Source organism: Pistacia vera, unplaced genomic scaffold (assembly GCF_008641045.1).
Source record: "Pistacia vera cultivar Batoury unplaced genomic scaffold, PisVer_v2 Contig174, whole genome shotgun sequence".
Lineage (NCBI taxonomy): Eukaryota > Viridiplantae > Streptophyta > Magnoliopsida > Sapindales > Anacardiaceae > Pistacia > Pistacia vera.
In genome coordinates, this window is record NW_022195833.1 from 1063340 (window position 1) to 1089542 (window position 26203).

The 26203-nt window shown below is 37.7% G+C and overlaps 1 protein-coding gene across 4 annotated transcripts; it reads left to right on the forward strand.

Moving 5' to 3' along the window:
- The first annotated feature begins 542 nt into the window (after positions 1-542).
- On the forward strand, positions 543-4020 carry LOC116126048. 4 transcript variants are annotated; one of them, XR_004127427.1, is made up of 3 exons: positions 543-1092; positions 2082-2170; positions 3478-4020. XR_004127427.1 is itself a non-coding variant. In XM_031411744.1 (2 exons), exons 1-2 carry the CDS (start codon positions 579-581, stop codon positions 3483-3485), a joined length of 522 nt encoding a protein of 173 aa, XP_031267604.1. In that variant the 5' UTR covers positions 544-578; the 3' UTR covers positions 3486-4020. The 4 variants fall into 4 exon arrangements, 3 of the variants coding, with proteins under 3 accessions (XP_031267604.1, XP_031267605.1, XP_031267603.1); XM_031411744.1 differs by lacking the exon at positions 2082-2170 and having other exon boundaries at positions 544-1092; XM_031411745.1 differs by lacking the exon at positions 2082-2170 and having other exon boundaries at positions 544-1092; positions 3481-4020.
- The last annotated feature ends 22183 nt before the right edge of the window (positions 4021-26203 follow it).

Genomic DNA, 26203 nt, shown 5'->3' on the forward strand with positions numbered 1-26203 from the left:
AATTTTGTCCAAAAAGTTAATTAATTGGGGTGAAATAGTAAAAGTCATATTCATGTAAATAAATTAAAAAATAAGGGCATTATTATCCTCAAATTTTATTAATAAGGGATAGAATTGTAACAAAAAAAGATAACCCTGGTAATCTTAGAATACCTTAGAAAATAGAGGTAATCAGATTACCTTCAATATTACCAATAGTAACTACTATTGGTATTTAAAGATTATTGATATCTTATATTACTTAACAACCAAATATAATAATCAAGTAATATAAGATGACTTAACCTCAGTAATCTCTAATAACCTCCAACCAAACGCCGCTTAGATCTTAAATATATGCTTATAACAAAGAAATGGATAATTTATGAAACCCTCGAGGTTTTCCGAAATCCAAAACATCCACTCAGGCATGTATTATGATCGTTTTACCCCACCTGTGAAAACTTTAACGTGGATGTAACAAATAGTATCTGAGAGGGTTTTTAATATGGATAAACGTTAGGGGGTTCAAAAAACTATCCCAGTAACATTATAAATTGTGTTAAGAGACAAGTACGAGGCAAAGAAACTCAACTCTAATGGGCTTAACATCTTCGAAGCGAGTCGAGACCTCCTTATCCAATTCAACCGAGTTCGACTCAGCCTGCAACTCGGCCTACTCTCACTGCCTCTCCCTGACTCAACACGCCTTACCCGGCGTCCTCCCTTACCAGCTCATGACTGCCTCCGATCACATCCACCAAACCCTCCTCTCTCACCGCTCGCATCCCCTCATCCTCAAGTGGGTGCCGCACCCCCCGAGTCGGACCCTGGTCGACTCGGCCCTCAAGAAAGTCACCCTCCACTGGCACCTGCCCGAGGACGGGGACTTGGACGTCATCGGGCCGGCCCGGTTCAAGAAATGGGCTGTGGTTTTGTACGCGGACGCCGTAGTGGATAATGTCGGGAAGGCTTTAATGAGTCGAATTCCGATTGGAGTGGCGGGAATTGCCGGAATCGGAGCCATGACTCGGTCTGGGAAAGATCTTATTGGGGCCGCGATTGGAGTCTACGCAGTGGGTGTCGCCACTTCTATTTATCTTAGCTTGTCTGGTTAGTGAGAGTGAATTAATCTTTTTTATGATATTTTTATTTTATGTATATGGAAAAAAGTTATATTTTTCATCTCTCAAAGAGATGGGACACGTGGCAGAACTCTAGGATTTTAAATGAATGAACAAATATTTAAGTAATTATTGTAAATTTAGTTATTTATTAAAACTTTGGATTTAAGGGTGTGTTTGGAAGTGTTATTCTGATGAATGATTTTGCAAGTAGTGATTTTTGCTTCTTTGTTAATTATGTTGTGTTGACATCTTATGATAGCTCTTTATCAAAACTAGTGTAATTGTTATGAGAAGGAAGTTATAAAGTAATAATTTTGAAGGCATTGGATTGAGTTATGAGATATGGTCAAAAACACCCAATTCTACAACTAGATATAAAGATTTGTTTTTTCTGTATGAGGATTTAGATATTGATGCCAATTAGTATTATAAGAATTTGTTACATTTGGAGATTTGTGGCATAAATGTGTATAGTAAGTCTCTTTGGAGATACTCAATGTGATACTGAGAAATTGAGCAAGACTTTGTGTGACGATCATGTGCATCTGAGTGTATACATTTTTAATTTCGGTGCATGAGTGCGTGATTTTAAGTGGTAAAGAAAGTTAGTATAATAACTATTAATAGTGGAAGTAGAAAATTACGACGAACATGAAGCTTGCTTTTCTAGTTCAGTTGATTAAGTTTTTATACAATCAGATTCTTGTTTGTAGAGACTAATTTACATAACAATAAGAGCTTATATTGCACCAAAGCCTGCAGTGGAAAAAATACAAACAATTAAGCTTAAGTTAAAATTGGCGTTAATTTCTTAAAAGTACTATAATTTTCTGATGCATATGCAAAAAAATCTGTCAAGATCATATGAATGATCTTTTAGAAACTACTTTAAGTGAATATCTTAGAATTTTAGACACCTTGGAGATGATTCGACTTTACCTCTTCCTCATCTACTTCAACAACTTTTTCTTCCAGGTCACTTAATGGAAACTTAAGTTTGTTGAGATGATGCATGTCAGAGACCCGTGATAGGGGTTTAATTACAAGATCATCAGTAACCAAAAGTAATCCTTCTCTATTTACAAATCCACCTCCTTTTTTGGTAATGCTGGGAAGTTTTGGATTCATAATTGCTAGCTCTTCAGATTGTGTATGAATGCAACGTTTCATCCTAGAGAAACAAGCATAACATTTGTAACTGTTGAATTGCATTGGAGCCTCTTCTTCAATAGGAAGCAGTTGATTTCTGCAACCGAACTTGCTTGCAAGCTTAGGGCTGCGTATTGTATTTGCAACTCTAGTGGACTTCATGTAGTTGTTTGCTTCCAAGTTCATTGCACTTTGGTACAAGTTAGCTATGCGTCCTATGAAAAAAGTGTCCATTTAATAGCTTTACAATGGAACCTATTGGAAATGTGAGAAAAGAGAACAACATATCGACAAAATCTTCTTTAGCTTCAGCAAACAACACCCTCTTGTTGGACTTGCTACACAAGAGATTTATTTTCATCTTATGGGAAGCAGGTTTCTTCATTTGATGGTTATTTTGTATGCCTAATGGTTCTAATAGTAATCTGTTATAAAGGTCTTTTTCATCCGATAAAAAGACATCTGTGAAGTCTGACTTGGAGAGCATTGAACGCATAAGTGGATGCAAAACCTGAGTAGAAATCACATAGCAAACGTGAGCCTATTCAAATTGAGTGGCATCATAATGATCTTGAAAATTGCTGTGTAAAATGTGATGGAAATCATGTGTTTAGGACTTTTCTACTCGTTAAGACGTATGTAGCATATCCTTTGTAGTAATGTCAGGCATAATTTGATGATAATTTAGTTAATTCAATGACTGCACCTGCTTATGAGTGCACGATGAGACTAGGTGATGAAGAGAGACCACTCCTTATGTGCTGATATTTGACACACCATCATTGTGTAATAAATTTTAAAGTGGCATTTTAGATCAAAGAGTTGAGCAATTGAGCTTACTTTAGATTCTAAATTAAGTCATGATGCGTAGTGTAGGAGTTGAGTTTATTGTGGCTAACTGCCATTTCATTTTGAATCTTTGATACATTGGTGATGATATTTTGCTTAAATTTGATCTCACTTATTGTCATTCTCGATCTGGAAATCACTTGAGCATGTTTTTGAGATTTTATTTTCTAATTTCAGAACCCCTTATATTAACAGGTTGGAATTTTCTCCTTGTGGCTTCGATTTTTCAATTGCAGTTTCTTGATTGTGATGATTTAATAAAATTGTCTCCCTAATTGTTAGAACTAATGATTCAATATCAAAAGCACTTTAGTTGAAGGGCAAAAAGTTCCAATTATCTCAGATTGAATCAGTTGTGTTCTATAACTTGCAGAAGGTTGAAAAGTGACTCACCTCCTTGACCCTAAGCTTGATTTCTGTCTCTTCCTGAACGGCCCCATCAGGTACTCCTAACGGCTCAAGGATCAATCAAGTATTAGCTATAGATATCAGTAATACCTGCAAATCATCACTTATTATAGATCTGTCTTTTTCTTTCATGAAAACACCATTTGTATCATCAATTTTGTCCTCATACTTCACAGGCACCTCTTTGTCCATTAGTTCTAAACAAATGCACATGGGATCCTTGATGATGCTAACTAATCTAAAACCCGCTTTATTCTTGCAATTTTTAGTTTGCACATTTGTTGTACTTAGAGGGTTCTCTTCTGTCCAACTTTATGGCTAAATTCTTGCACTCGATGCCATAAGCGCTTACAGGATCAAGCGGCATCGTCCTGCATGCTTGCATGTAAAAGCAGCAGTCGTCCAGTGTCTGAACTCCGAACAGTTTTATACAACTCAGCCATTGAACCTATTCCTGATTTCTGATTAGTGAGTCTTATAACAGTTCCCATTGGTAGTGTGAGGAAACTGAACAGGATGTCAACAATTCTGCACTGGACTCCACATAGAGAACTTGATTCCTCTCTGTGTCGACAAGAAGCTTCAAGCTTATTGGTTTGGTGGCCAAAGATTCAATTATGCAGCTCCAGAAGTTTCATTGGTTCCTTCAAGAGCTCAAATGGTGGACCCTGAAGATCCTGAAATGTAAACTTCGATATCTGAGAAGTTTGAAGAATCTGAAGATTCTCAGGATCAAACAAAGGAAACAGGTGATAAAAAACAGAAGACAAATAGCTATAAAAGCTAGATGGGGGTATTGGGTATAAGGATAAGACATAACATATGCAAGAAATCTGCCATTCTCAGTTTTATCTTCAGTGAGGAGGTTTTATAATTCTTTTATCAGAAAAAAACTTGAAGAGTTTTGATGGAATCACCAGAAAATCACGCAACTCAACCAAATATTATTAAGGAAATTCAATAAAACAACCCTGCTCTGTAATACAAAACACTGATATTCTCATATACAGATGGGGATTGTTAACACTGCAACAACAAAAAAAGACAAAGAAAAGTTAAAAGTTGGCTAGCACTTCGAGGGTCTAGCAGCCTCCCTTGAGTCCAGATTTCATCCTCCTCAGCTTACAAATTGTTCTCTTAATACTGCTGAACTCACACTTTTCGCACTGCCCTTACAGGAGTTCTTCCTAACTGATTTAAAACTGCATTTCCTTTGCTGCCCTTGTCCAGTGAATTTCCCATGCTGCCCTTTCTCCTCTTTTTGTAAACTTTGGTTATAGGAGGCCTATCAATACCCCCCCCTTCAAGAGCCACCTTGTCCTCAAGGTGAAAATCAGGAAACTGCAGTTGGATCGTATATAAGCCTCCCAAGAAGCTTCAAATGTGGGGAGGTCCTGCCATTTAATCAGTACTTCCAGGGAGCCATCCAGTATGGGGTGTGGACAGGACTGTTTCCGGGGTAACCTGTAATTCCAAGTCTTTGGTTAAAAAGGAAGGGAGCTGCTGAATGGAACGGAAGAATGGAGGCTTGGCTTAAGTTGGAAACATGAAACACCGGGTGGATTCGAGCGTAGGAGGGAGGTCCAATCGATAAGCAACAGACCCGATCCTTTCTAATACTAAAGGGGCCATAGAAGCGAGGACTGCTTCTCATTAAGCTTCCGAGCCAAGGATCTAAATCGGTATGGTTGGAGCTTTAGATAGGCGAAATCCCCTGGTTGGAATACAACCTCTCGGCGGGGCGTCGGCAGATTGCTTCATCTGACCCTGGGCCACAGCCAAATTAGCTTGAGGTCCTCCAATATGGCGTTGCGGTCCCTAATCTGGCGGTTGACATCCTCAATCAGTGAGGGGCAGTCATTGAGTTTAAACAGAATGGGGGGGTCCCTACCATAAAGAGCCTTGAAGGTGTCATTTGGTGGAGCTGTGGTATGCGTGTTGTACCAAAACTCAGCCCATGCCAACCATTTGGGCCACTGTCGCGGTTGGGAGCTGAGAAACAGCGGAGGTAGGCTTCCAAGCATCTATTAACTACCTCCGTTTACCCATCAGTTTGGGGGTGATAGGCGGAACTGAATTTAAGAGATGTACTGCAGCTTTAAACAACTCTTGCCAAAATTGGCTCATGAAGACCCTGTCGCGATCCGAGACAATAGATAGTGGAAACCCATGGAGTTTAACCACCTCTGATATAAACACATTAGCTACGTCCTTGGCGTATAAGGATGGCTTAATAGGGGAAGTGGGAGTATTTTGTGAGTCGATCGACGACAACGAAAATAGTGTCAACTCCTTTGGCTTTCGGCAGACCCCTATGAAATCCATTGAAAGGTCCTCAAACACTTGGGTGGGTATGGGAAGAGGCTGTAACAAACCAGCAGGTTTGAGTGAGGAGTGTTTGTTGACTTGCAGACCGCACAAGCTTGAACAAATTTAATTACATCCCGACGGATACCCTCCCAATAAACGAGAGTAGCAATTCGTTTATATGTCCTAAAAAACCCAGAGTGACCCCCACTCGGGCTGCAATGGAACTCTTCGATTAACTTTGGAATGAAGGTGGGTTCCGAGGTAGAACCAACCTGTTTTTGAACATGAGGCAGCCTTTGCGAAGCTGGTGGGAGGGTGACTGTTGGGGTCGAACAGCAGGTCTTGGATAACCAGTTTGAGCTTCGGGTCAGTTGTGCTTCGGCTGAGATAGTCTCATAGTCTGTGAAATGGACTGTGGAATGGCCGTTAGTTCCTTGGTGTCCTCTCTCCGGATAATGCACTCCGACCTTGTTAGAATTTCCGGGCAGGTAGTGGATCTCAAAAGAGTACCCATGAGCTTCGAAATCCACTTGTGTTGATCTGGTGTTTTAACTCGTTGACCGTAAGAAACTGCAAGCTGCGCTGGTCCGTTTTGATGACAAATTTTCGTCCAATGAGGTAATGACTCCACTTACAACCGCGAAGACAACTGCCATCAGCTCCCGTTATAAGCTGATTTCAATCGGGATTGCGGTGAGAAAGCCTTACTGATGAAGGCAATCGGTCTGCATTCTGCACTAAAACAGCCCCCATTCCAGCCCCGGAAGCATCAGTCTGAATTTCAAATGGTAGCTCAAATTAGGTACAATTAAAACGGGGACAGTAGTCATGGCCGTCTTAAGACGGTCGAATGCCTCTTGAGCTTGCTTATCCCAGCGAAACGAATCCTTTTTTAATAACTGAGTCAGTGGTTGGGCTATGGATCCGTAACCTTTCACAAATCGTCGGTAATACCCCGTGAGCCCGAGGAACCCCCTCAAACATTTCACATTATGTGGTACTGGCCAGGATGTCATTGCAACAATCTTTTGGGATCAGCCTCTACGCCGGCAGCTGAGATTAAATGGCCCAAGTATTCCAGCTTATGCTTAGCAAATAGACATTTCTTTTGGTTGACCACCAACGCATTATCCTGCAGAATCTGGAAGGCTTGTCTCAAATGTTGAATGTGGTGTGACATGTCCAGGCTGTAGATGAGGATATCATCAAAGAAGACTAGAATAAACTTCCGCAGTAAAGGTCGAAAAATCGTGTTCATCAGAGCCTGAAAAGTGGATGGTGCGTTCGTGAGCCCGAAGGGCATCACCAAGAATTCATAATGGCCCTCATGAGTTCGGAAAGCTGTCTTCGGAATGTCCTCTTCCTTAACTCGAATTTGATGATATCCCGACTTCAAATCTAACTTGGAAAAGACCGTGGCCCCGGCTAGCTCATCCAACAGCTCGTCAATGGCAGGAATCGGAAACTTGTTTGGTATGGTGATGGTATTGAGTGCTCTAAAGTCAACACAGAATCTCCAACTCCCGTCTTTCTTCTTGACTAACAGTAGGGGCTGGCGTAGGGGCTGGTGCTCGGTTGAATGATTCCCGCATCCATCATTTCCCCACTAATCTCTCGATCTCATTTTTTTGCAGGTAAGGGTATTTATAGGGTCTGATATTGGGTGGGCTAGTCCTGGTTGCAGAGTGATCGTGGGTCAAGTTGTCGGGGGGGGTAGCCTAGTGGTTTGGTCAAAAACTGGTAAAAATCCATAAGCAACTCTGCCACCAGGGGTCAATTGTTCCTCCTCTGGTTCTCCTGAACTTCTATTGAGTGCATTCAACCAGGAATCCATCCCCTTCCGCTGGCAACATGCCCAGTAAGGTTTTCAGAGAGACAACAGTCTTAACTAGGGAAGGATCACCTTTGAGAACCACCCGTTTTCCTTCCTTATAAAACGCCATAGTCAATCGGCCCCAATTAGAGTAAACACACCTAGAGTACTAAGCCAAGTGATCCCAAGGACCACATCCGCACCGCCAATTGGAATGGAAAAAAATCCTGCTGCACTTCCATCCCTTGCATTTCAATCTAACCTCTCTGCATATTCCCTCCCTGGACCTGAATCCATTGCCCACCATGACACCGAAAGATTTCGACCATCCACTGGTATTCCCAATTTTCGCACCAACCCTTGTGAAATGAAGTTATGTGAGCTCCACTGTCCACTAAAACCACCACCTCTTCTCTCCCGATCTGCCCCCGAAGCTTCATTGTGCGTCGGTAGTGATGCCCACGATGGAGTTCAAGATAGTGAGAGGGATCACCTTCCTGAAAATTTCTGGTTCTGGTTCACTCGTGTTTTCCCCTTTCAGTTCATCGTCATCCAACAGTAGAAGAACTTGAAGAGATCGGCTCTTGCACTTGTGATTTGGCCCAATTTTTCATCACACCGAAGCACAACCCCCTTTCGCGCTTATACTGCAAATCTGCCTCGGTCGATCGTCGGAAGCCGTCGTGGCGTGGTGGCGTGAGGGTTCCTCCCATCACCTTTTCTCTCCTATCCCATGCGCGATTACTCTGTCTGTTTCTGGAGGCTTAGCACCTAGGTTCACCCCACTTTCTCTCCCCAGATCTGGCGTGTGTGATACCCGACTGTAGATCTCTGGTTTGCCATTGGGCTGTCGGATCTGCCCATTTGATTTCTAAAAGGCCTGGGTTTGGATTTGTCCAGGACCCAGTTTTTTTCTTCTATGCGGTGGGTCTGATCCATTAGCTCAAATAGGTCATTGATTTGCTCACTCTTACTTAGCCCTTAATTCTCTCTCAGCCCATTTACGAAAATGCCCATCAGGAGGTCTTCTCCTAAATCACGCAAGGGAGCTGACATTTCTTCAAACTGCTCGCGGAATTCAGTCACTGTCCCTGTTTGCTTTAGCGCTACCAGTGCCTCATGCGCAGATCCCTTATACGAAGGTCTGAATCTCTCCACTAGTGCTGACTTGAAGGAACTCCATGAATTTATTGGCGACCGAGACTCAACCATTGGTACCAGTTCAATGCTCTCCCTCCATACACACCGCTGCTGCCTGCACTTTTCTTCCTCTTCAACTTATTTACCGCAAAATACCTATCCGCTCTGAAGGTCCATCCGAAAGGGTCATCTCCGTTAAATCGGTAGTTCTAGTTTGCGAATCTTCTTTCTCCTTCTCATTTTCGCTGCTGGATTTTCTTTCCAACTCCTTGTCTGGGCGGAATTTTGTTCCCCCGTTGAGGTTGATGATTTCTCTGTTGCTCGCTTTTCATCCTTTCCTCCCTCTACGCATTAATTCGCGCATCTCGTTAAGTCTCCCACACTTCCCAGGTCAGTTTTCATTGTGTCCATATTCCTTCACTGTTTTCATTTCTTTTTCAACGTTTTCCATCCTATTCTCCATCTTGGGTTGACCATTCCCCAACCAAGCTCTGATACCAAATTGATGGAATCACCAGAAAATCCACAACTCAACCAAATATTATTAAGGAAATTCAATAAAACACCCTGCTCTGTAATACAAAACAACTGATATCTCATATACAGATGGGGAATTGTTAACACTGCAACAACAAAATAAATGACAAAGAAAAGTTAAAAGTTGGCTAGCACTTCGGGGTCTAGCAGCCTCCTTGAGTCCAGATTCATCCTCCTCAGCTTACAAATTGTTCTTCTTAAATACTGCTGAACTCACACTTTTCGCACTGCCCTTACGTGGAGATTCTTCCTAACTGATTTAAAACTGCATTTCCTTTGCTGCCCTTGTCCAGTGAATTCCCATGCTGCCCTTTCTCCTCTTTTTGTAAACTTTGGTTATAGGAGGCCTATCAAGTTACTTTGGACTTTTTCGGCAATGAAAGTTCCTAGAAAAAGTACGGAGATTTTTCATATGATGCTGTAATTATAGGATTAGTCATATACAATGCTCTGACTTCTAATGGTCTTATCTTGCAAATGCAGAGAACTTGCTGCAAAGTTAAATAATTAATAATAGAATAAATCTATATCTTGCAAAATTATTACTCTATTTTTTTGATCGTTTTGGAAGGACCAAAAGAAACATCAATTTTTTTTTTTTTTTAATAATATTTTATCTCTGGTGCATTTATCAGTAGGACTTCGAACCCACATGAAGTTTTGACCATCTGTTAAGAGAAAAAAAATTGTATGAATCTTGTAGGATTCTCAACAAATTTTTCGACTTACACTATTTACAGTTTTAAGTTATTTCAGGCTTCAGCTGTTGAAGCTTCGCAGTCCCCAGAAAGAGAGAACAAAAGCATCAAAAAGAAATTCACGAGCTTCTTGTTTCATTCAATCGTCATGGTTAAAAAAACAAAATAAATTTATTATGCTAACTGTTAAATTCCGAGTCTAAAAGAACATTCAAAGAACACCAAACATTTCTAACCAAACACCAATGAAAAAGCATGATCAAGAACTGTGAGATTTGGCACATTGATTCTTTACTGCAACTCGAAAATATTGATTCTTGAACACGGCAAACACTGCAGACGAGCAACGAGCATCGAGCTGTTGAATGGCCTTGCAGCACTCCGGCTTGAGGGAAACCTCATGCTTCAAAAATGATGTTACAAGGTTATTACTACAAGAATAATAACCAGAAGATTCAGCCAAACATTTCTTCACTTTGGGGTCATTGGCATGGGCAAAGATTTCGGGTTTGCCCCACTGAAAAGGCAGCTGTTTCAGGTCCGGAACCGCCACCCATTTTTTAGCAGGTCCGTCGGCGAGCTGTGGTGACGCAGATGGGGCTGAAGCAGCTAGTGGTTGAGCAGCAGCACTGTGAGCATTGGCCAAGGGTAATGAGAAAACAAGAAAGAGCAACATTGGTACAAAAGCTTCAAGCTTCATCATGGCTAAAATTAAATGGGGGTTAAATGAAAGAAATAAAAGTTATAATTCAATCTTTAGTTAAATAACTAGGTTGATTAACCAAGGATTAGATAAGGGTTGGAGGTTGTTAGATAAGTCTCTAAATTTGTAAATTTGAACCGCTAATTACCTTTTGTCATTATCTCAGTAGATAAAAGATTATGTATAGTTTACAAAATTAATGGCTAATTAATAACTTTTATTTTATGTTTAATGAAGGACCAAATAAGATGATAATAAAATTCTGTATAGTATTTTTTTTTTTTTTTTTTTTCTTTTAAGCTCATTGAAATTGTGGAAACTTATTGATTAAAAGTAAGACATGCCTTATTAATGTATATTGTCAATGAGTCTTATCATACTGAAGATTCCTTGTTACAAAAATTGAAATAAAATAAAATGAAAAGATAACAAAATTAATGCGTAATTGCTCTAGGGTGTTTGGTTCAGGGAATGTTGTATTACTAAGAATGTTATATTAAGAGGGCATTTGGTTCAAAGAATGTTGGATTACTGGGAATGTTGGATTACTAGAATCTTATATTATCTTGAAGATTACTGGAAATCTTTAGGGAAATGTGTTTGATTAGTTGGCGGGTATGTTATATTAATATGCTTGGTTAAAGGGAATAAATTGGTAGGTATATTTAAATTATTAAATTGTCCCCTTTTTAAATATTAATATAATATTATTTTTATTATTAATTTTCGAATAATTTTTTTAACCCCCAATATTTCAGATTTAGCTAAAACACCCCCGCTTATATAAAACTTTAATTTTTGATGAAATCACCCCCACCCCCTACCGCCGCTTGCCGTCACCGCAAACCACCATAGAAAGTCTTCGAAAGCCGACGTGAGTAGCTCACCGTCACCACAAGGCTCCGATATAGCCTTTTTTGACCATATTGATGGCCGAAAACGGCCATATTAGGCCAGATCAATGGATCTGGCCGTTAACGGCTAGATCCTTGACCATTATCAGCCAGATATGGCTTGATATGGCCGTTTTCGGCCATAAATATGGCCGAAAATGGCCATAAAGAAGCCTCCCGAAGCCTCTCACCAAATCTTGGTCTTTTTTAGGGACTCCGATGATTTTTCGGTGGCGGTCCATGGTGGTTGGCTCGCTGTTGGCGGTGGTGGTTAGGTGGCAGTGGTGGTCTGTAAATTGTTTTAAATAGAAGGGCATTATTGTTCAAAAATTTAATTAAACAAGGGTAAAATTGAAATGATATATTAATGTAAATTTATTTTAAAATAGGGCATTATTGTCCAAAATTTTTATTAATAAGAGATAGAATTGTAACAAAAATAAGATTACCTTGTAATCTTACAATATCTAAGAAAATGGAGGTAATCAAATTACCTCCAACATTACCAACAGTAACAACTATTAGAGTATTTGTAATGCAAGATTACCGGAATCTTATATTATTTGACAACCAAACATGGTAATCAAGTAATATAAGATGACATAACTCTAGTAATCTTCCATTACCTCCATCCAAACGCCTCTAAGAGGAAGATAAATTACTTGGCTGAGAGGAATAAATTGGTGGTATTTTTATATTGATATGTTTGGTTGGGAGAATAAATAGAGGGTATGTTATATAAATTACTGAATTACCCTCATTTTTTAATATTATTATTATTTAGATTATTTTAACCCCAACATTTAAAAATTTAGCTAAAACACATCATAATAAAAGTTTAAAAATTAACGAAGACTCCCCTACGCACCCAGCCACCACCGCTTGTCGCTGACCATCGGCTACCAAATGGTGCATAATTGGGTAGAATAGATCTAGTCATTTTTTGCCATAAACGTGGCCAGAAATGACCATATCATTGCACGACCATCTAGATCCGACTGGTTGTGCATTGTTTCGATGCCTCCAGCTTGTCGCTGAGGGGGGTGGCCAGTTGCCGGTAGTGGTGGCTAGATCCTGCCACCAGTCATGTGTAATATTTTTCAAGGTATATTCGTCTTAAAATTTTTGTATATACGAATAAAATAGTTCTTGAATTTTTTTGTAAAATTTTTCAAAACGATGGTATTATTGTTAAAAAATTTTAATAATTAAGGTAAAGCTGTAACAAAAATAAGATTACTAAGTAATCTTAAAATACCTAAAAAAATGAATGTTAATAGATTACTTCCTATATAACCAATAGTAATTACTATTGGTTTATAGGATTACCGGAATCCTAAAAACCATTAAAGGTACGTTTGGTTCAAGGAATGCTATATTATTGAGGAATGTTGTATTACTACAAAGATAGATTACTAAAGAATCTTTAGAGAAATGTGTTTGATCGGTTGAAATAAATTTGTGGATATGTTATAATAATATGTTTGGTTGGGAGGATAAATGAGTGGGTATGTTATATAGATTGCTAAATTGCCCTCTTTTTTAAATAATAATATAATATTATTTTTATTATTATTTTATTCTATTATTTTTTAAGCTATGTCTTTTAACCCCCCTATATTTGAAATTTTACTAAAATACCCCAACCATATACAACTTTAATTTGTAATAAAATCACCCCCACTCACCTTAAGCCACCGCTGGCAGCCAGCCACCACTGCCGACAGCTGCCATAATGGCGCATGACTGGCTAGATCTGGCTGGTCGTGCGCCGACAAGGCCTAATTCGGCCATATCTGGCCGTGAATATGGCTATTTCATGGCCAAAGATATGGCCGTGAAATAGCCACAGATTTGGCCGTGAAAAGGCCAGATCTTTGGTTGTAAAACGATGACCATTTCAAGGCCAAAGATTTGGCATTTTCACGGCCAGATCTATGGCGTTTCACGGCCACATCTTTGGCCATGAAACAGCCAGATCTGGTCGTTTCCGACTATGGATCACAAATCCATGGCCGGAAACGTCCTTATAGGCACACGACTAGTAAGATCCTACCAGTTTTGTGTCGATATGACGACTTTTGCCGGTGGTTAGTTGTGGTGGCTAGTGGCCGGCAGTGGTCTTTGGTGGTTGGGGGTATTTTGTTAACTTTTAAACTTTTTTGTGACGGAGGTGTTTTAGCTAAATTTTCAAATGTAGAGGGTCTGGGCTAATTGCTATTTGGTAGACATATGAGGGCAAATGTGTCCGAAATGATAAAAGATTAAGGGCAAAATAGGATCAAAACTCCCATTGGGAATGTAATCTCATTACCCCCAATATTACCAACAGTACACAATATTTGCAATAAAAGATTACGTAATCTTTTATTACTTAACAATCAAATGAGGAAATCTTAAAAATTAAACGAAAATTACATGATTAATCTTATATTACCCCGAATCAAATGCTACCTAAAAGTTATATTACAACAATGATCAAGATCGTCTTATTATTTTAGTAAATCTTATACCTCAGTACAGATAAAAAGAAAATATATAGTATGCTACAATTAGGGCCTAGCCAAGAAGATGTTGAGCCAAACTAAATAAATAAAACAAAATATCCCTAATAAATAAATAAATAAATGTTGGGCGAGGTAATATTATGATTAAAAAAAAAAAAGTTGGTGGAATCATTGTTTCATTGGATATATTAAAAAAAAGATTGTTGAACTTGACAAATACAATTGAAGAGCAATAACACTCGTTTGTTGCAAAACCTTGCAGCAATTTGCACTCAGAGAAATTGTTTGAATCTGAAACAACCGAGAAATTTGATGATAACATGATCTATGACGTTTCACGGCCACATCTTTGACAAGGAATATGGCCTTCAGGTTGATTGTTGGAGAAGTCTAAAACAGAAAGTTGTATGAGGTTGAATGCTGAAGATGGCAACTGACCACTGAAATTATTGAATGAAAGATCTAGATGAGGTAATTTGCTGAGGTTGAATGCTGAAGATGGCCACTGACATTGAAATTATTGAATGAAAGATCTAGATGAGTTAATTTGCTGAGATTGCCAAAAACATCCGGAAACTGCTTTGAAAAATTGTTGTGATTGAGATCTAAAATTGTTGAGCTCATTAAGTTTAGAGAGTGAGGCTTCAATTTGGCCAATGAAGTTATTGCCTGACAAATCCAGATAAGTGATTTTCGTGCAGTTCCAAAGTGATGTTCGTGCAGTTCCAAAGTGATGTTGGAATTGACCCTTCGATACTGGAGCCAGCAAGACTCAACAAACTTAGGTATTTAAGATTGCCAATTTTGTCAGGCAATTTTCCTGAGATACTTGTAACACCGAGATCCAAGAATCTAACGCAATTGCTCCAATTAGACTTTCGTAAATTACATGCGAGCTTTTCATTGTTGGATAAATTTAGCCATTGGTGCAATGGATGGTGGAAAACATCTTCTAGGAACTTTCCTTGCAGAGCAGTGTCATTGAGATCAAGAGATATGAGAGTAGAAAACAAGTTCTTAAAGGAGCTGGCTGCAACTGAAGACATATCTACATCATGAAGATGAAGATAACTTAATTTTGTTAGATTCTGTAAGTGTTTACTGAAAACCCATTGGCTCAAATCTGGAAACTGAAGGGTATCACTACCAGAAAGATCAACGGAAACAAGTTCAGATTGGTAAAAGATTTCAGTTGGTAATAGGCCAGAGAGGCTGGAGTAAGAAAGGTTAAGATGTGTTAATTTCATGAAGTGACTAAACTTGGATGATATTGAGGATAGGCTGAAATCATTGCAAGCTAGATTGAGCTTATGGAGATGGTGAAGGAGGAAGAGACTACTATTGTCAGATATTAAGCCAAAAAGTCCATTTGAAGCTAGGTACAAGTTCAATTACTTGGCCTGTTGGCCTGTGAAGCTACCACAAGTGACACCGTCCCATAAGCAGCAATCACTACCCTCTTGCCAGGAGTCTGTCTTAGGATAATAAGAAAAGGGTTTAAATGGAGTACCATTGTCTTTACATGACGTAGAAGCAGAAACATCAATTGTAAAGTTACCCTTGAAATGGAGTAGGCAAAGCTTTGTTCAGAAGAGCAAAATTTTGCGGACAGAGAAGAAGAGTTAAAACGGGATGAGAAAATAACTTGAAAATTCAAGTTGAAGAAGAGGAGGAAGGGGAGTAGGAGACTGTGGCATAATAACCTCCACATATTTTTCAGCGGAAAACAAAAAAGCTGCAATTCAAATTGTTGGGACAGATGAGAAGTGAAGATGATATATCAATCTATATATATATAGATAAACAATTATACAAGGATTCATTAAAAATATTACGATGTGCAATACATTGGTTGTTATTATTAACATTTATTTCTCCTCTCCACCATGACTTACTTTCCAGATATAAAATGTTCAATTATCTCTTACTTAACCACAGTGAAACTGTTGTTAAAATAATACATTTTTTCAAAATTAGGTAGATTTCACTAAATCTTGTCTCATTTCAGTAGTGTAAATTAAATTAATTACCTTTTCAAAGCCGGATTGATGTATAATAAATTAATGACTCAGTTATAAAACAAAGTCTTGTTCATTCACTAGTGAGAACTACTCCATCAAAGTCTTGGTCATGCACTAGCTAATGGTGGACATAGTTTTGCACAAAAGTTTTCCAAATTTTGATAATTGGATGAATGAAAATTTTCAATTTTTCTGCTAAAATTGTGCTAGATTGACAGAAAAGTCTTGATTCTCTGTTTTAGTTTTCCAACTACATTTGAGTTAAAGTAAAATAACAGAGATATATTTTATGTACTTATAGAATAAGCTGATTTGAAATAGAAAAGCACAAAATTACCATAGAAAAGAGAAAATGTATAACACACTGTAAGCCATGTTCGAGATGAATTTGAATAATCATATGATATGAATTTACATACATAAACTTCAAAGGAACTTATTACTTCTATAATTTAACTCAATGTATGGTTAAGATCTACTCTTCTATTACATTTTTATTTATCGGCAATCATTCAGAAATTAATTTGAACATTCAGATAAGAAGATTGTTCTGTACCATTTGAGATATGCAATATTCTGGTCCATTTTTGCATATCTAATAATATTAGCATCAAAAAACTACCATGTGCAACCCATTCCCGATAATTATCAGCATTTATTTCCCCTCTCCGCCATGACTTGCTTTTCTCTCAAGCAGTGTGAAACTTGCGTTAAAATGTTGCATTGGTAATTGAAATTATGCGAAATCCTGAATTAATATTTGTTTAAATTAATATGAATTTCCATAAAAATCAAAATTAAGCCTGGAGCAGTGTAAATTAAATGAATTACCGAATTCAAAGTCGGATTGATGTATAATAAGAACTCAGTTATAAAACAAAGTCCGGTTGTTAGACTTTTTATATGATGGTCCTACACTTTTAATATAATTACATTGTGATCCTACACTTTTATGCTGATATGGACTGATGTGGTCATACGATTGTGTCTCTTCTCTTGGGCAGTTGTCTTTGATGGAAAGACAACTGCATATAAAGGAGACTTTATAGGTTCCATTTGATGCAATTTTTCATTTTAGATTCCCAAAAACCATCGCTCTAAAATTGCAATCAGTAGAAGACTCTATATTTTGAAGAAGCAAGAAGACTAAACAACAATTGCTATGGCTAGAGGTTTGTCATTTACTTCCGCATATATTCCATGGAGATTCTATGATGAAATTAATTGTATTATCAACTTTTATATGAATATTGGAATAAAAATGTATTTTACATTTGGTATCAGAGCATTGTTTGAATCTCTACCTAGCATGAAATTGTTTGTTGCGAATTTGGAAAATATTGCATAAAATTTGGGATTTTTTCAATTAAAATCAGTACTGTAAATCAAGCATAACTTTTATTATAAATAGAATCGGTTTTTGATTTTGATGTCATTGGAATCCTTGTTGAAAAAGCTTTCCAAAGGTATATTATTTGTCAAAAACGGAGTTCTAGTTGCAAAGTTATGCTAGTCTAAATTTTGGTTAGAAATTATCGTTTGGGTGTTTTCGAAAGCCATTTACGACACTGATTTAGGACAAAATTATCATTTGGGATGTCACCGATATAGGTTATATGTCCACATTCAAGTTTCCCCTTTAAAACGTCAAAAAAATGGCCGGAAATGGGCTGTTAAAAATTTGCAAAACTGGGTAAAAGGTTGCAGAAAACGGGTCAAGAAGAACCGACCCAATAGGATAAACGGGTCAAACGACTCAGTCAAACCAGCCCAAAATCCAATAGGTCAACTTGACCTGATCAGTGGTGTCAATGGGTCAGATCAGTCAATGAATCGGTCAAAGGGAACAAACCGGTCAAGCGGTTCATGTCGGTCCAAACGGACCGAACTGAGCCAACAAACCTGTTACAGGGTCAACTCGACCAGGTCAAATGGGTCAAACCGACCCAGGTTGAGACCCGGCGTGTGCTGGCGCATGAGGAAGCTTGTGCTTGCGTCAAGCGCGTGAGGGTGTGTATTTAGGCGCGTGTAGGCGCATGGAAGTGTGTGTGGCCTTCTGGCGACGCATGAAGGCGTGTGGGGACATGTGGTTTAGTCACGGTGGCGCGTGGTAGTCGGTGACAGCATGTATGATGGTCTTTATGTCATATATTACTTTGTTATGCATAAATAATGTGTTATTCTTGTACTGATTTGTGTTATATTATATAATTTATGTTATAAATTATTTGATGTTTTATGATCGTATATATTTGATTAATTTAGAGTAGCCGCAGCATCTAAATTATGATAATATATGCATTAAGTAATATTAGTTATGATCATATTAAAGTTAATAACATCATTTTGTAGTTAATCATATTAATATAATCATTTTACCCACAGGGAATGTTATATATTCATGATTAATTAAGGATAAAATAGAAATTATTCTTATTTCTTAATTAGCCCACAGGTATTATGAAATATTAATAATTTCTAGTTTCATCATTAAAGGATAATGAATCATAATATGTAATGTCTTTACCCACAGGGAGATTTTATGATATGTCGATTCATTTATGATTTATTATTTGTTTTACATTGGTAAACTTATAATTGTTATTGATGGTTTGTGCCTCATAATTTATTTAGTAAGCATGTCTATTGATATACCTACAGTTGATCAACTTTGATGATGGTTGAGGATAAGGTTCCTAATTTAAATGGTGATAACTACAAATCCTGGAAAGAGGCTGTCCTTCTTCATTTAGGGTGCATTGATGTTGACTATGCTCTTAGTAAGGAAGAGCCACCTATACCTATAGATACTAGCTCTCAAGCTGAGATTGCTTTGTATGAACGGTAGGAGCGATCTAACCATTTAAGCATGATGTTTATCAAATCTCACATTATGACTAGTATCCGTGGGTCGATACCGGAGTGTGAAAATGTCAAGGATCTGATGGATGCAATTCATGCACAGTTTGAAACATTAGACAAGGCATTAGGTAGCACCCTAATGAGTAGATTGACATCCGTGAAGTTCACTGGTACTCAAGAAGTCCATTTATGGACTTAAACAAGCCTCCCAACAGTGGTATTTAAGATTTCACACTGTTATCTCTTCATTTGGTTTTGTAGAGAATGTCATAGATCAGTGTATATACCACAAGGTCAGTGGGAGTAAAATAATCTTTCTTGTGTTATATGTAGATGATATTCTACTTGCAACCAATGATTTGGGTTTGCTACATGAGGTGAAATAATTTCTCTCTCAACATTTTAGTATGAAGGATATGGGTGAGGCGTCTTATGTCATTGGCATTAAGATTCATAGGGATAGGTCTCAACATGTTTTGGGACTATCTCAGGAAGCCTATATTAATAAAATTCTTGAGAGATTTAGGATGAAAGATTGTTCACCCAGTGTTGCACCCATTGTTAAGGGTGACAGGTTCAATCTGAACCAATGTCCTACACTTGAGATTGAAAAGGAACAAATGAAAACTATTCCTTATGCTTCAGCTGTTGGAAGCCTAATGTATGCTCAAGTCTGTACTAGACCTGACATCGCTTTTGCAGTTGGCATGTTAGGAAGATATCAAAGTAATCCAGGTTTGGATCATTGGAGAGCTGCAAAGAAGGTCATGAGGTATCTTCAAGGAACTAAAGGTTTCATGCTTACTTACAGACGGTCTGACATTTTAGAAGTCGTTGGAGATTCAGACTCAGACTTTGCTGGCTGCATTGATTCTTGGAAATCAACATCTGGATATGTTTTTATGCTCGCCGGGGGTGCTATATCTTGGAGAAGTGTCAAACAATCTTTAGTTGCCACTTCTACCATGGAAGCTGAGTTTGTTTCCTGTTTTGAGGCCACTACACAGGGTATTTGGTTGAGAAGTTTCATTTCTGGGCTTGGAGTTGTTGAGTCTATCTCTAGGCTAATAAAGTTATATTGTGACAATTCAACTGCTGTATTCTTTGCTAAGAATAATAAAAGTCGAAGTCGAAGTAAACACATCACATTAAGTACTTAGCTATAAGAGAGCACGTTAAAGCCAAAGAAGTGCTCATTGAACACATACATACCGAGCAGATGATTGCTGATCCTCTAACAAAAGGCATGCCACCAAACACGTTTAAGGATCATGTTGTTCAAATGGGACTATGTCCTACTTTGTCACTATGAGAGGTAATACTTTCATTGTCTGAAACTTTGTAATTTAGTTTGTTTTCTCTTTTCAGTTGTATACATTTTGGTTGGAAACAATCAAACATTCTAGAGAACCTGGAACAAACATTTGATGTTTGTTCATAAAGTGATATTCCACATTTAAGCGTTTATTTAGAAAGAGAAAAGTTGCATTGTAATACATGGAAGGTAATACTTGTTTAAAAGGGACTTACCGCTATAATTCATGTAATTTTTCCTCTTTCTAATTGAACATACCGCATATACATCTCTTGTGTTCTGGGTTATATTATAAAAGTTTGGACCAAGTGGGAGAATGTTAGACTTTTTACATTATGGTCCTACACTTTTAATATAATTACATTATGGTCATACACATTTATGCTGATGTGGACTGATGTGGTCATATGGTTGTGTCCCTTCTCTTGGGCAGTTATCTTTGATGAAAAGACAACTGCATATAAAGGAGACTTTACAGGTCTCCATTTGATGCAATTTTTCATTTTAGATTCCCAAAAACCATCGCTCTAAAATTGTAATCAGTGGAAGACTCTGTATTTTGAAGAAGCAAGAAGACTAAAGAACAATTGCTATGGTTGGAGGTTTGTCATTTACTTCCGCATATATTCCATGGAGATTCTATGATGAAATTGATTGTATTATCAACTTTTATATGAATATTGGAATAGAAATGTACTTTACATTGGTCATCCACTAGTGAGAACTACTCCATCAAAGTCTTGGTCATGCACTAGCTAATGAAGAATACAGTTTTGCACAAAAGTTCTTCCATAAATTTTTTTTTTCCCGGATTTGTGATTGCTGTACAAACTTCTATCTGTGGCTGTCAAATTTGTGAATTAGACAAGCTGGAAATCAATGTATTTTAGTCTCTCTAGTATATAATTTAAACTGGGAGGCACCAAAACTATGTACTATGCTTTATGCATTCCACTTTCCGCATATTGGAGATGCTTATGAATGTAATTATTAAGTTATTGTTTGATGAGATAGGAACAAGTATTAGAAATTATATTTGTCTCACATTATCAAATTGGTGGACTCTTATATTGTATATATATGATTAGACTCCATCCTTCATTGAGTTAGTTTTTGGGTTTGAGTTTTATCGAGGAAAAAAAAAATCCAAAATTTGTAAGTCTCAGATTATTCTAAATCCCAAAATCCCAGAATGATTATAATATAAAGATTCCAACATGACGTCCGTTAGGAAATAGTCAATGAGCCTCTTTTAGTTCACAGCTATTAAATATCTGTTTAATTAATAACGACAACATATGTCTAAATCCCAAAATCCTAGCATGATTATAATATAAAGATTTTCACGTAACGTCTGTTAGGAAACGGTCAATGAGCCTCTATTAATTCACAACTATTAAATGTCTGTTTAATAACGACAAAATACGTATGTTAGCTATACAAATCAAATATCCGTTACTTAGGGACGACAAAGTGTTTGTTAGTTAACGGTTAATAGATTTCCATTGGAGAATGTCCACACTAATTAATGTTGTTACGTGACGGACAAATTAATTGTGCTTTTGGAAAGAAACAGGACAGGCACATCTATGAACCAGAAGGTGCAAGCTGAGCCTGAGACTATTTCGAATAATTTTGCAACTAATAACATTTCAAGAAACTGAAATAATTCAAAAACAAACATATATAACGCCAATTTCTAGCTCTCAGATTATTCTAAATCCCATAACAAACCGATAATATGAAGATTATTCCTAAGTTTGAAAATATCTAAGCTTTTACTGATAAACTTCTTTGTGTTCTCTCCTTGACACTTTTATCCTGTGCAATCGACACTGCAGAACCTGAGATGGATAGGGTGAAGAAAAGAGGTGAGCATGGCAAACTATTCAGAAACCCACGTAACCTGTGAGACTTGTGAAACTTTCGTTTGTGTCTACAAGCTATATGTGAAAATGCACGAGAGAAGGGACTTTTGGTGCTTAAAACAAAATTGAGTGCCTCTTTGTCTGAACCTAAGGTTGCTGCGACGGAATCATAATCTTTAAGGGCATGATATTTAGGTTTTGACTTGAGGTTATTGGCATTTGGGAGATTGCGGTGTCCGGAAGAGTTTGTTTGGAGAAATTGGAGATGAATAAAGGATAAATTTTAGAGTAGAATATCACGATATTTGTACTGAGAGTGTGAAGAGAAAAGTATTCTTAGTTGTAGAATAAACCAAAGAGAGAAGATTAAAAATTTGGCTTGAAGATAATATATATCAATGTTTTTTAAGAGTCTCTTAAAACCTTGGCATTGTGCCATTGAGATTGCTATCAAATAAATCAATATGGCCTATTGATTGGTTATCACGAAGGTCCAGCCATTCCAATAATGGTGGAGTGAATAACCAAGATGGTATTGTTCCATTGAGATTGTTGTCAAATAAATCAGTGCAATTAATTTTCTTTTCTTAAAACCTTCTGCCTATCAATCTACAATAACAATTCCAAAGTTAACAAATCAAGTTGTTTCTTGCAATTAATGAATATCTGCATAACGTTGGAGGTACCCCAGTGGCAGAAATCGCTCGGTGGTATTGGGCTCCAAATTCAAACATTCTTCTTCTTAGTTACTATGACTTGTCTTATTACCTGAAATCTTTTCTCTTGTACCTTACCATATATCAAAAGAACTAGTAGTACTCCATCAAGTGTGTAATATTATTACCTAAAATTCAGTCCATTTGGATTAAATCTGGAATTAGCTGAGGCCTAATTAGCAATCAAAATTTGGTTCAACAAATCAAGTTGCTAGTACTGCTTCATAGTGACGAAATATGGAATACTGAAGATATTCATGTTGGGATTAAGCAATTACTAATTGTGTTCTAATTGATTGATTACTATAATATTTTTGTAATTAAGATTTTATTGTATTTTCATTACTATATTATTGTATTTCCTTTATTACACTTACAGCCATTTTATACATAGGTTGTTGTACACATTACAAATACAAGCAATACAAAAGTATTATTTTCTCTTTATCTGTTCTTGACATTTTTCAGCACCATTTGCTACTATTGTCAAGTCTTTTCTTTGCTAGCAATCTTCAATAGTGTTCTCTCTCTTATTGCTTCCCTTCCCGTTCAAACTCTGACATAGTATCAAAGCGTTATTGCTTCCGCCTCAACAATTCTCTCTAAGTCGTTGTTCCCAGCACCTGTAAACACAAGGCAGTAAGATTAGTTTTCTTTTCCACCCAAACCCAAATCTGTGAACACAAACCACACCCGACAATGCATCAAACTCAAACCCCATAGCCAAAGATATTAGAGTCCACAGCCACAAATGAGCCACCCCACACAAACCCAATTAACCACACAGGCCCACAACAACGAAACACTCAAACCCACAAACAGGCCCACACTACCAAACCAGATCTAATGCCTAAACCGGTCCAATCCCTTTCGAGTTTATGGGTCAGAATCCTGACCCGACAGGTCAGAATCCCTACCCGATATTCCAAATCCTTCTAGCCACCCAAAATTGACCAAAACTAGGGGATGCCCTTTTCTCACTGATATTGGACGGCTTCGAACTTGTCCTCATGAAACAACCCTTGGCTAAATCTCAAAATTACACCACTTAGGCCAGAGATTTCTGGCGTGCCCTCAAAACCAAAAATAAGGAAAGGTTCATCAATGGAATCCTTCCACAGCCAAATGATTTTCCATTTTCTCAACACTGGACTCGTTGTAGCACCTTAGTCCTTGAGTGGCTTAGCAGATCCTCGACCCAAGAGATTGCTATTGGCCTTCCTCAAACCGAGAATGCCCAAGAAATGGGGGCTAATATTCGCAAAATGTATGGTAAATTAGACCTTGGCAAGATCTTTACTTTATGTAAAAATCTCATTGAGATCAAGCAAAACAATCTACCAATGACTACATATTTCAATCGCCTTTCAGCGATTTGGAATGAGCTTGATTCGGTTGAAGAACCTTTTGAGGGATCCTTCACGATTCTTCACCAGATCAAGAGGGTTAAGGATCAAAATTGCATGATCCATTTTCTTATCGAGTTGAATGACAGCTTTCCGCCATTTTGCACTCAAATGCTTGCTACTTCGCGAGCACCATCTCTCCATCGAACTTATCAATTGGCAGTACAAGACGAAAACCAAAGATCGACTTCGTCTAAATCTCACACAAGTACAGAGGCTATTGCCTTTGCTGTAGCTCCCCAACGATGGCAGTCCATGGGGACTGAAAATAGATCTAAGATTGGAAAAGGGAGCACCAAAAGGCTAGGGAAAATTGGGGGAGAACATTTTAAGTGGCATAATTTTTAGATCCGATGAGTGGTTGCTTGACAAGCACCAGCTCAGTTGCGTCAGACGTCGATGAGTAGAGAGGGTCGCCAAGTTCAGGTCAATTGGGGTTGTTTTGGACAATCTGAAATAATGAGTAGGGATTTTGACCTATGGGGTTGGGTGCTTGACCTATAAATCCGAACGGGTTAGGACCATATTGTTGACCCAAATTTTGACCCGTTTCAAAATTATGATCTTGGTTTGGTTGGGTGGACTGGTTTGATGTTGGTGATGTGATGGGTTGGTTGCTGTCTTTTGGATCCATAAGGGGAGTTTTGATTCAAACAAATTTCTTTGATAAATTCTAGAAATTTTGGAAAAAAAAAAACGTGGCTGACTCAATGTGTTGATCATAGGTTTTGGCAGATTGGCTAAAGGGAATTTGCTATGGAAATTTGGAAAATCGTGGCTGAATTAATGTGTTTGTTGCAGGGTTTGGCAGATTGGCTAAAGGAGATTTATTGGATGAAAGAAACCCAAGTGCTTTGCTTCACAAAATCTGGAAAGTTGGCTAGAGAGGATTAATAATGCGGAAGTAAGAAATTAGCAAGATTGCTCTAATACCATGTCAGAATGTGAGGTGGGTGTGACTCCTCACCTAATAAGGCTTTGTTAAATGGGAGGATTACCCCCTCTTATAACCCAGTAGACTTGAGCGTGCCTAGTTGGTACAGGACTCCAACACTCTCCCTCACGGTCAAGCCCATATGTTGGATCATGCTTGTTAATAAAGATAGTTACTGGCTCTAATTCCTCACCCGCTGGTCAAGCACTCAGCTGATAGAAATAGAATAAATTAAAACAAAATTTCTAGTTTCTTGCAAAATAATCATTTTATTGAGATTTCCTATATTAATGTCACTTAACTATTACCACCATGATATCGCTTTGATTCAGATTTAATATATAAGTAGGGTGAAGTCATTAAATCATATGGGTACTCACCCAAAATTATTAATTCTATTACATATATACGCGTTGTACAATAGGGGGTGATATGGGCAACAAACTTCTTCAATTTTTTCATTTCTAGGCTGAACATCCTTAGATGACCACTTTATATTAGTATTGTTTATGCTTCTTAGGGAAAGTCGGTAGAAGAGTTTTTTTTTTTTTTTTTCTTCTTTTTTTAATGATCAGAGTATCTGAGTCAACTTACACACACTTCAACTAATCTTTGAGACCCATTAAACACCCTACAAGTCCAATATTCCAAGGTAAGCCACAAATGTGGTAGGTAGTTCCATTGTGGTTCAAACCTAAGAAATCAATGAAGGGAGTAAACTTTCTTGACCGTCAGGCCAACCCCTTCGGGTTTGATAGAAGAGTATTTATTCATCACCATCTAGTTTTAGATATCAATGAATAGAGTGCATGTGCATGTTAGCTAGGAGATTAAAGATGGTGTAAGTCCAACACTTCTAAAATAATTTAATTAGCTTGTATCAAGTCTTGGTCTACTAACAATGTATAATGTATACATTTCAATTTTCACATTCTTATTGACAAATACCATTTGTTTTATATAGAGAA

Coding starts and splice junctions, on each gene's coding strand:
- LOC116126048 (XM_031411743.1), top strand. CDS start 579: ATGGGCTTAACATCTTCGAAGCGAGTCGAGACCTCCTTATCCAATTCA. Junction 1,093..2,081: donor TATTTATCTTAGCTTGTCTG/GTTAGTGAGAGT, acceptor TTTTTCTTCCAG/GTCACTTAATGGAAACTTAA.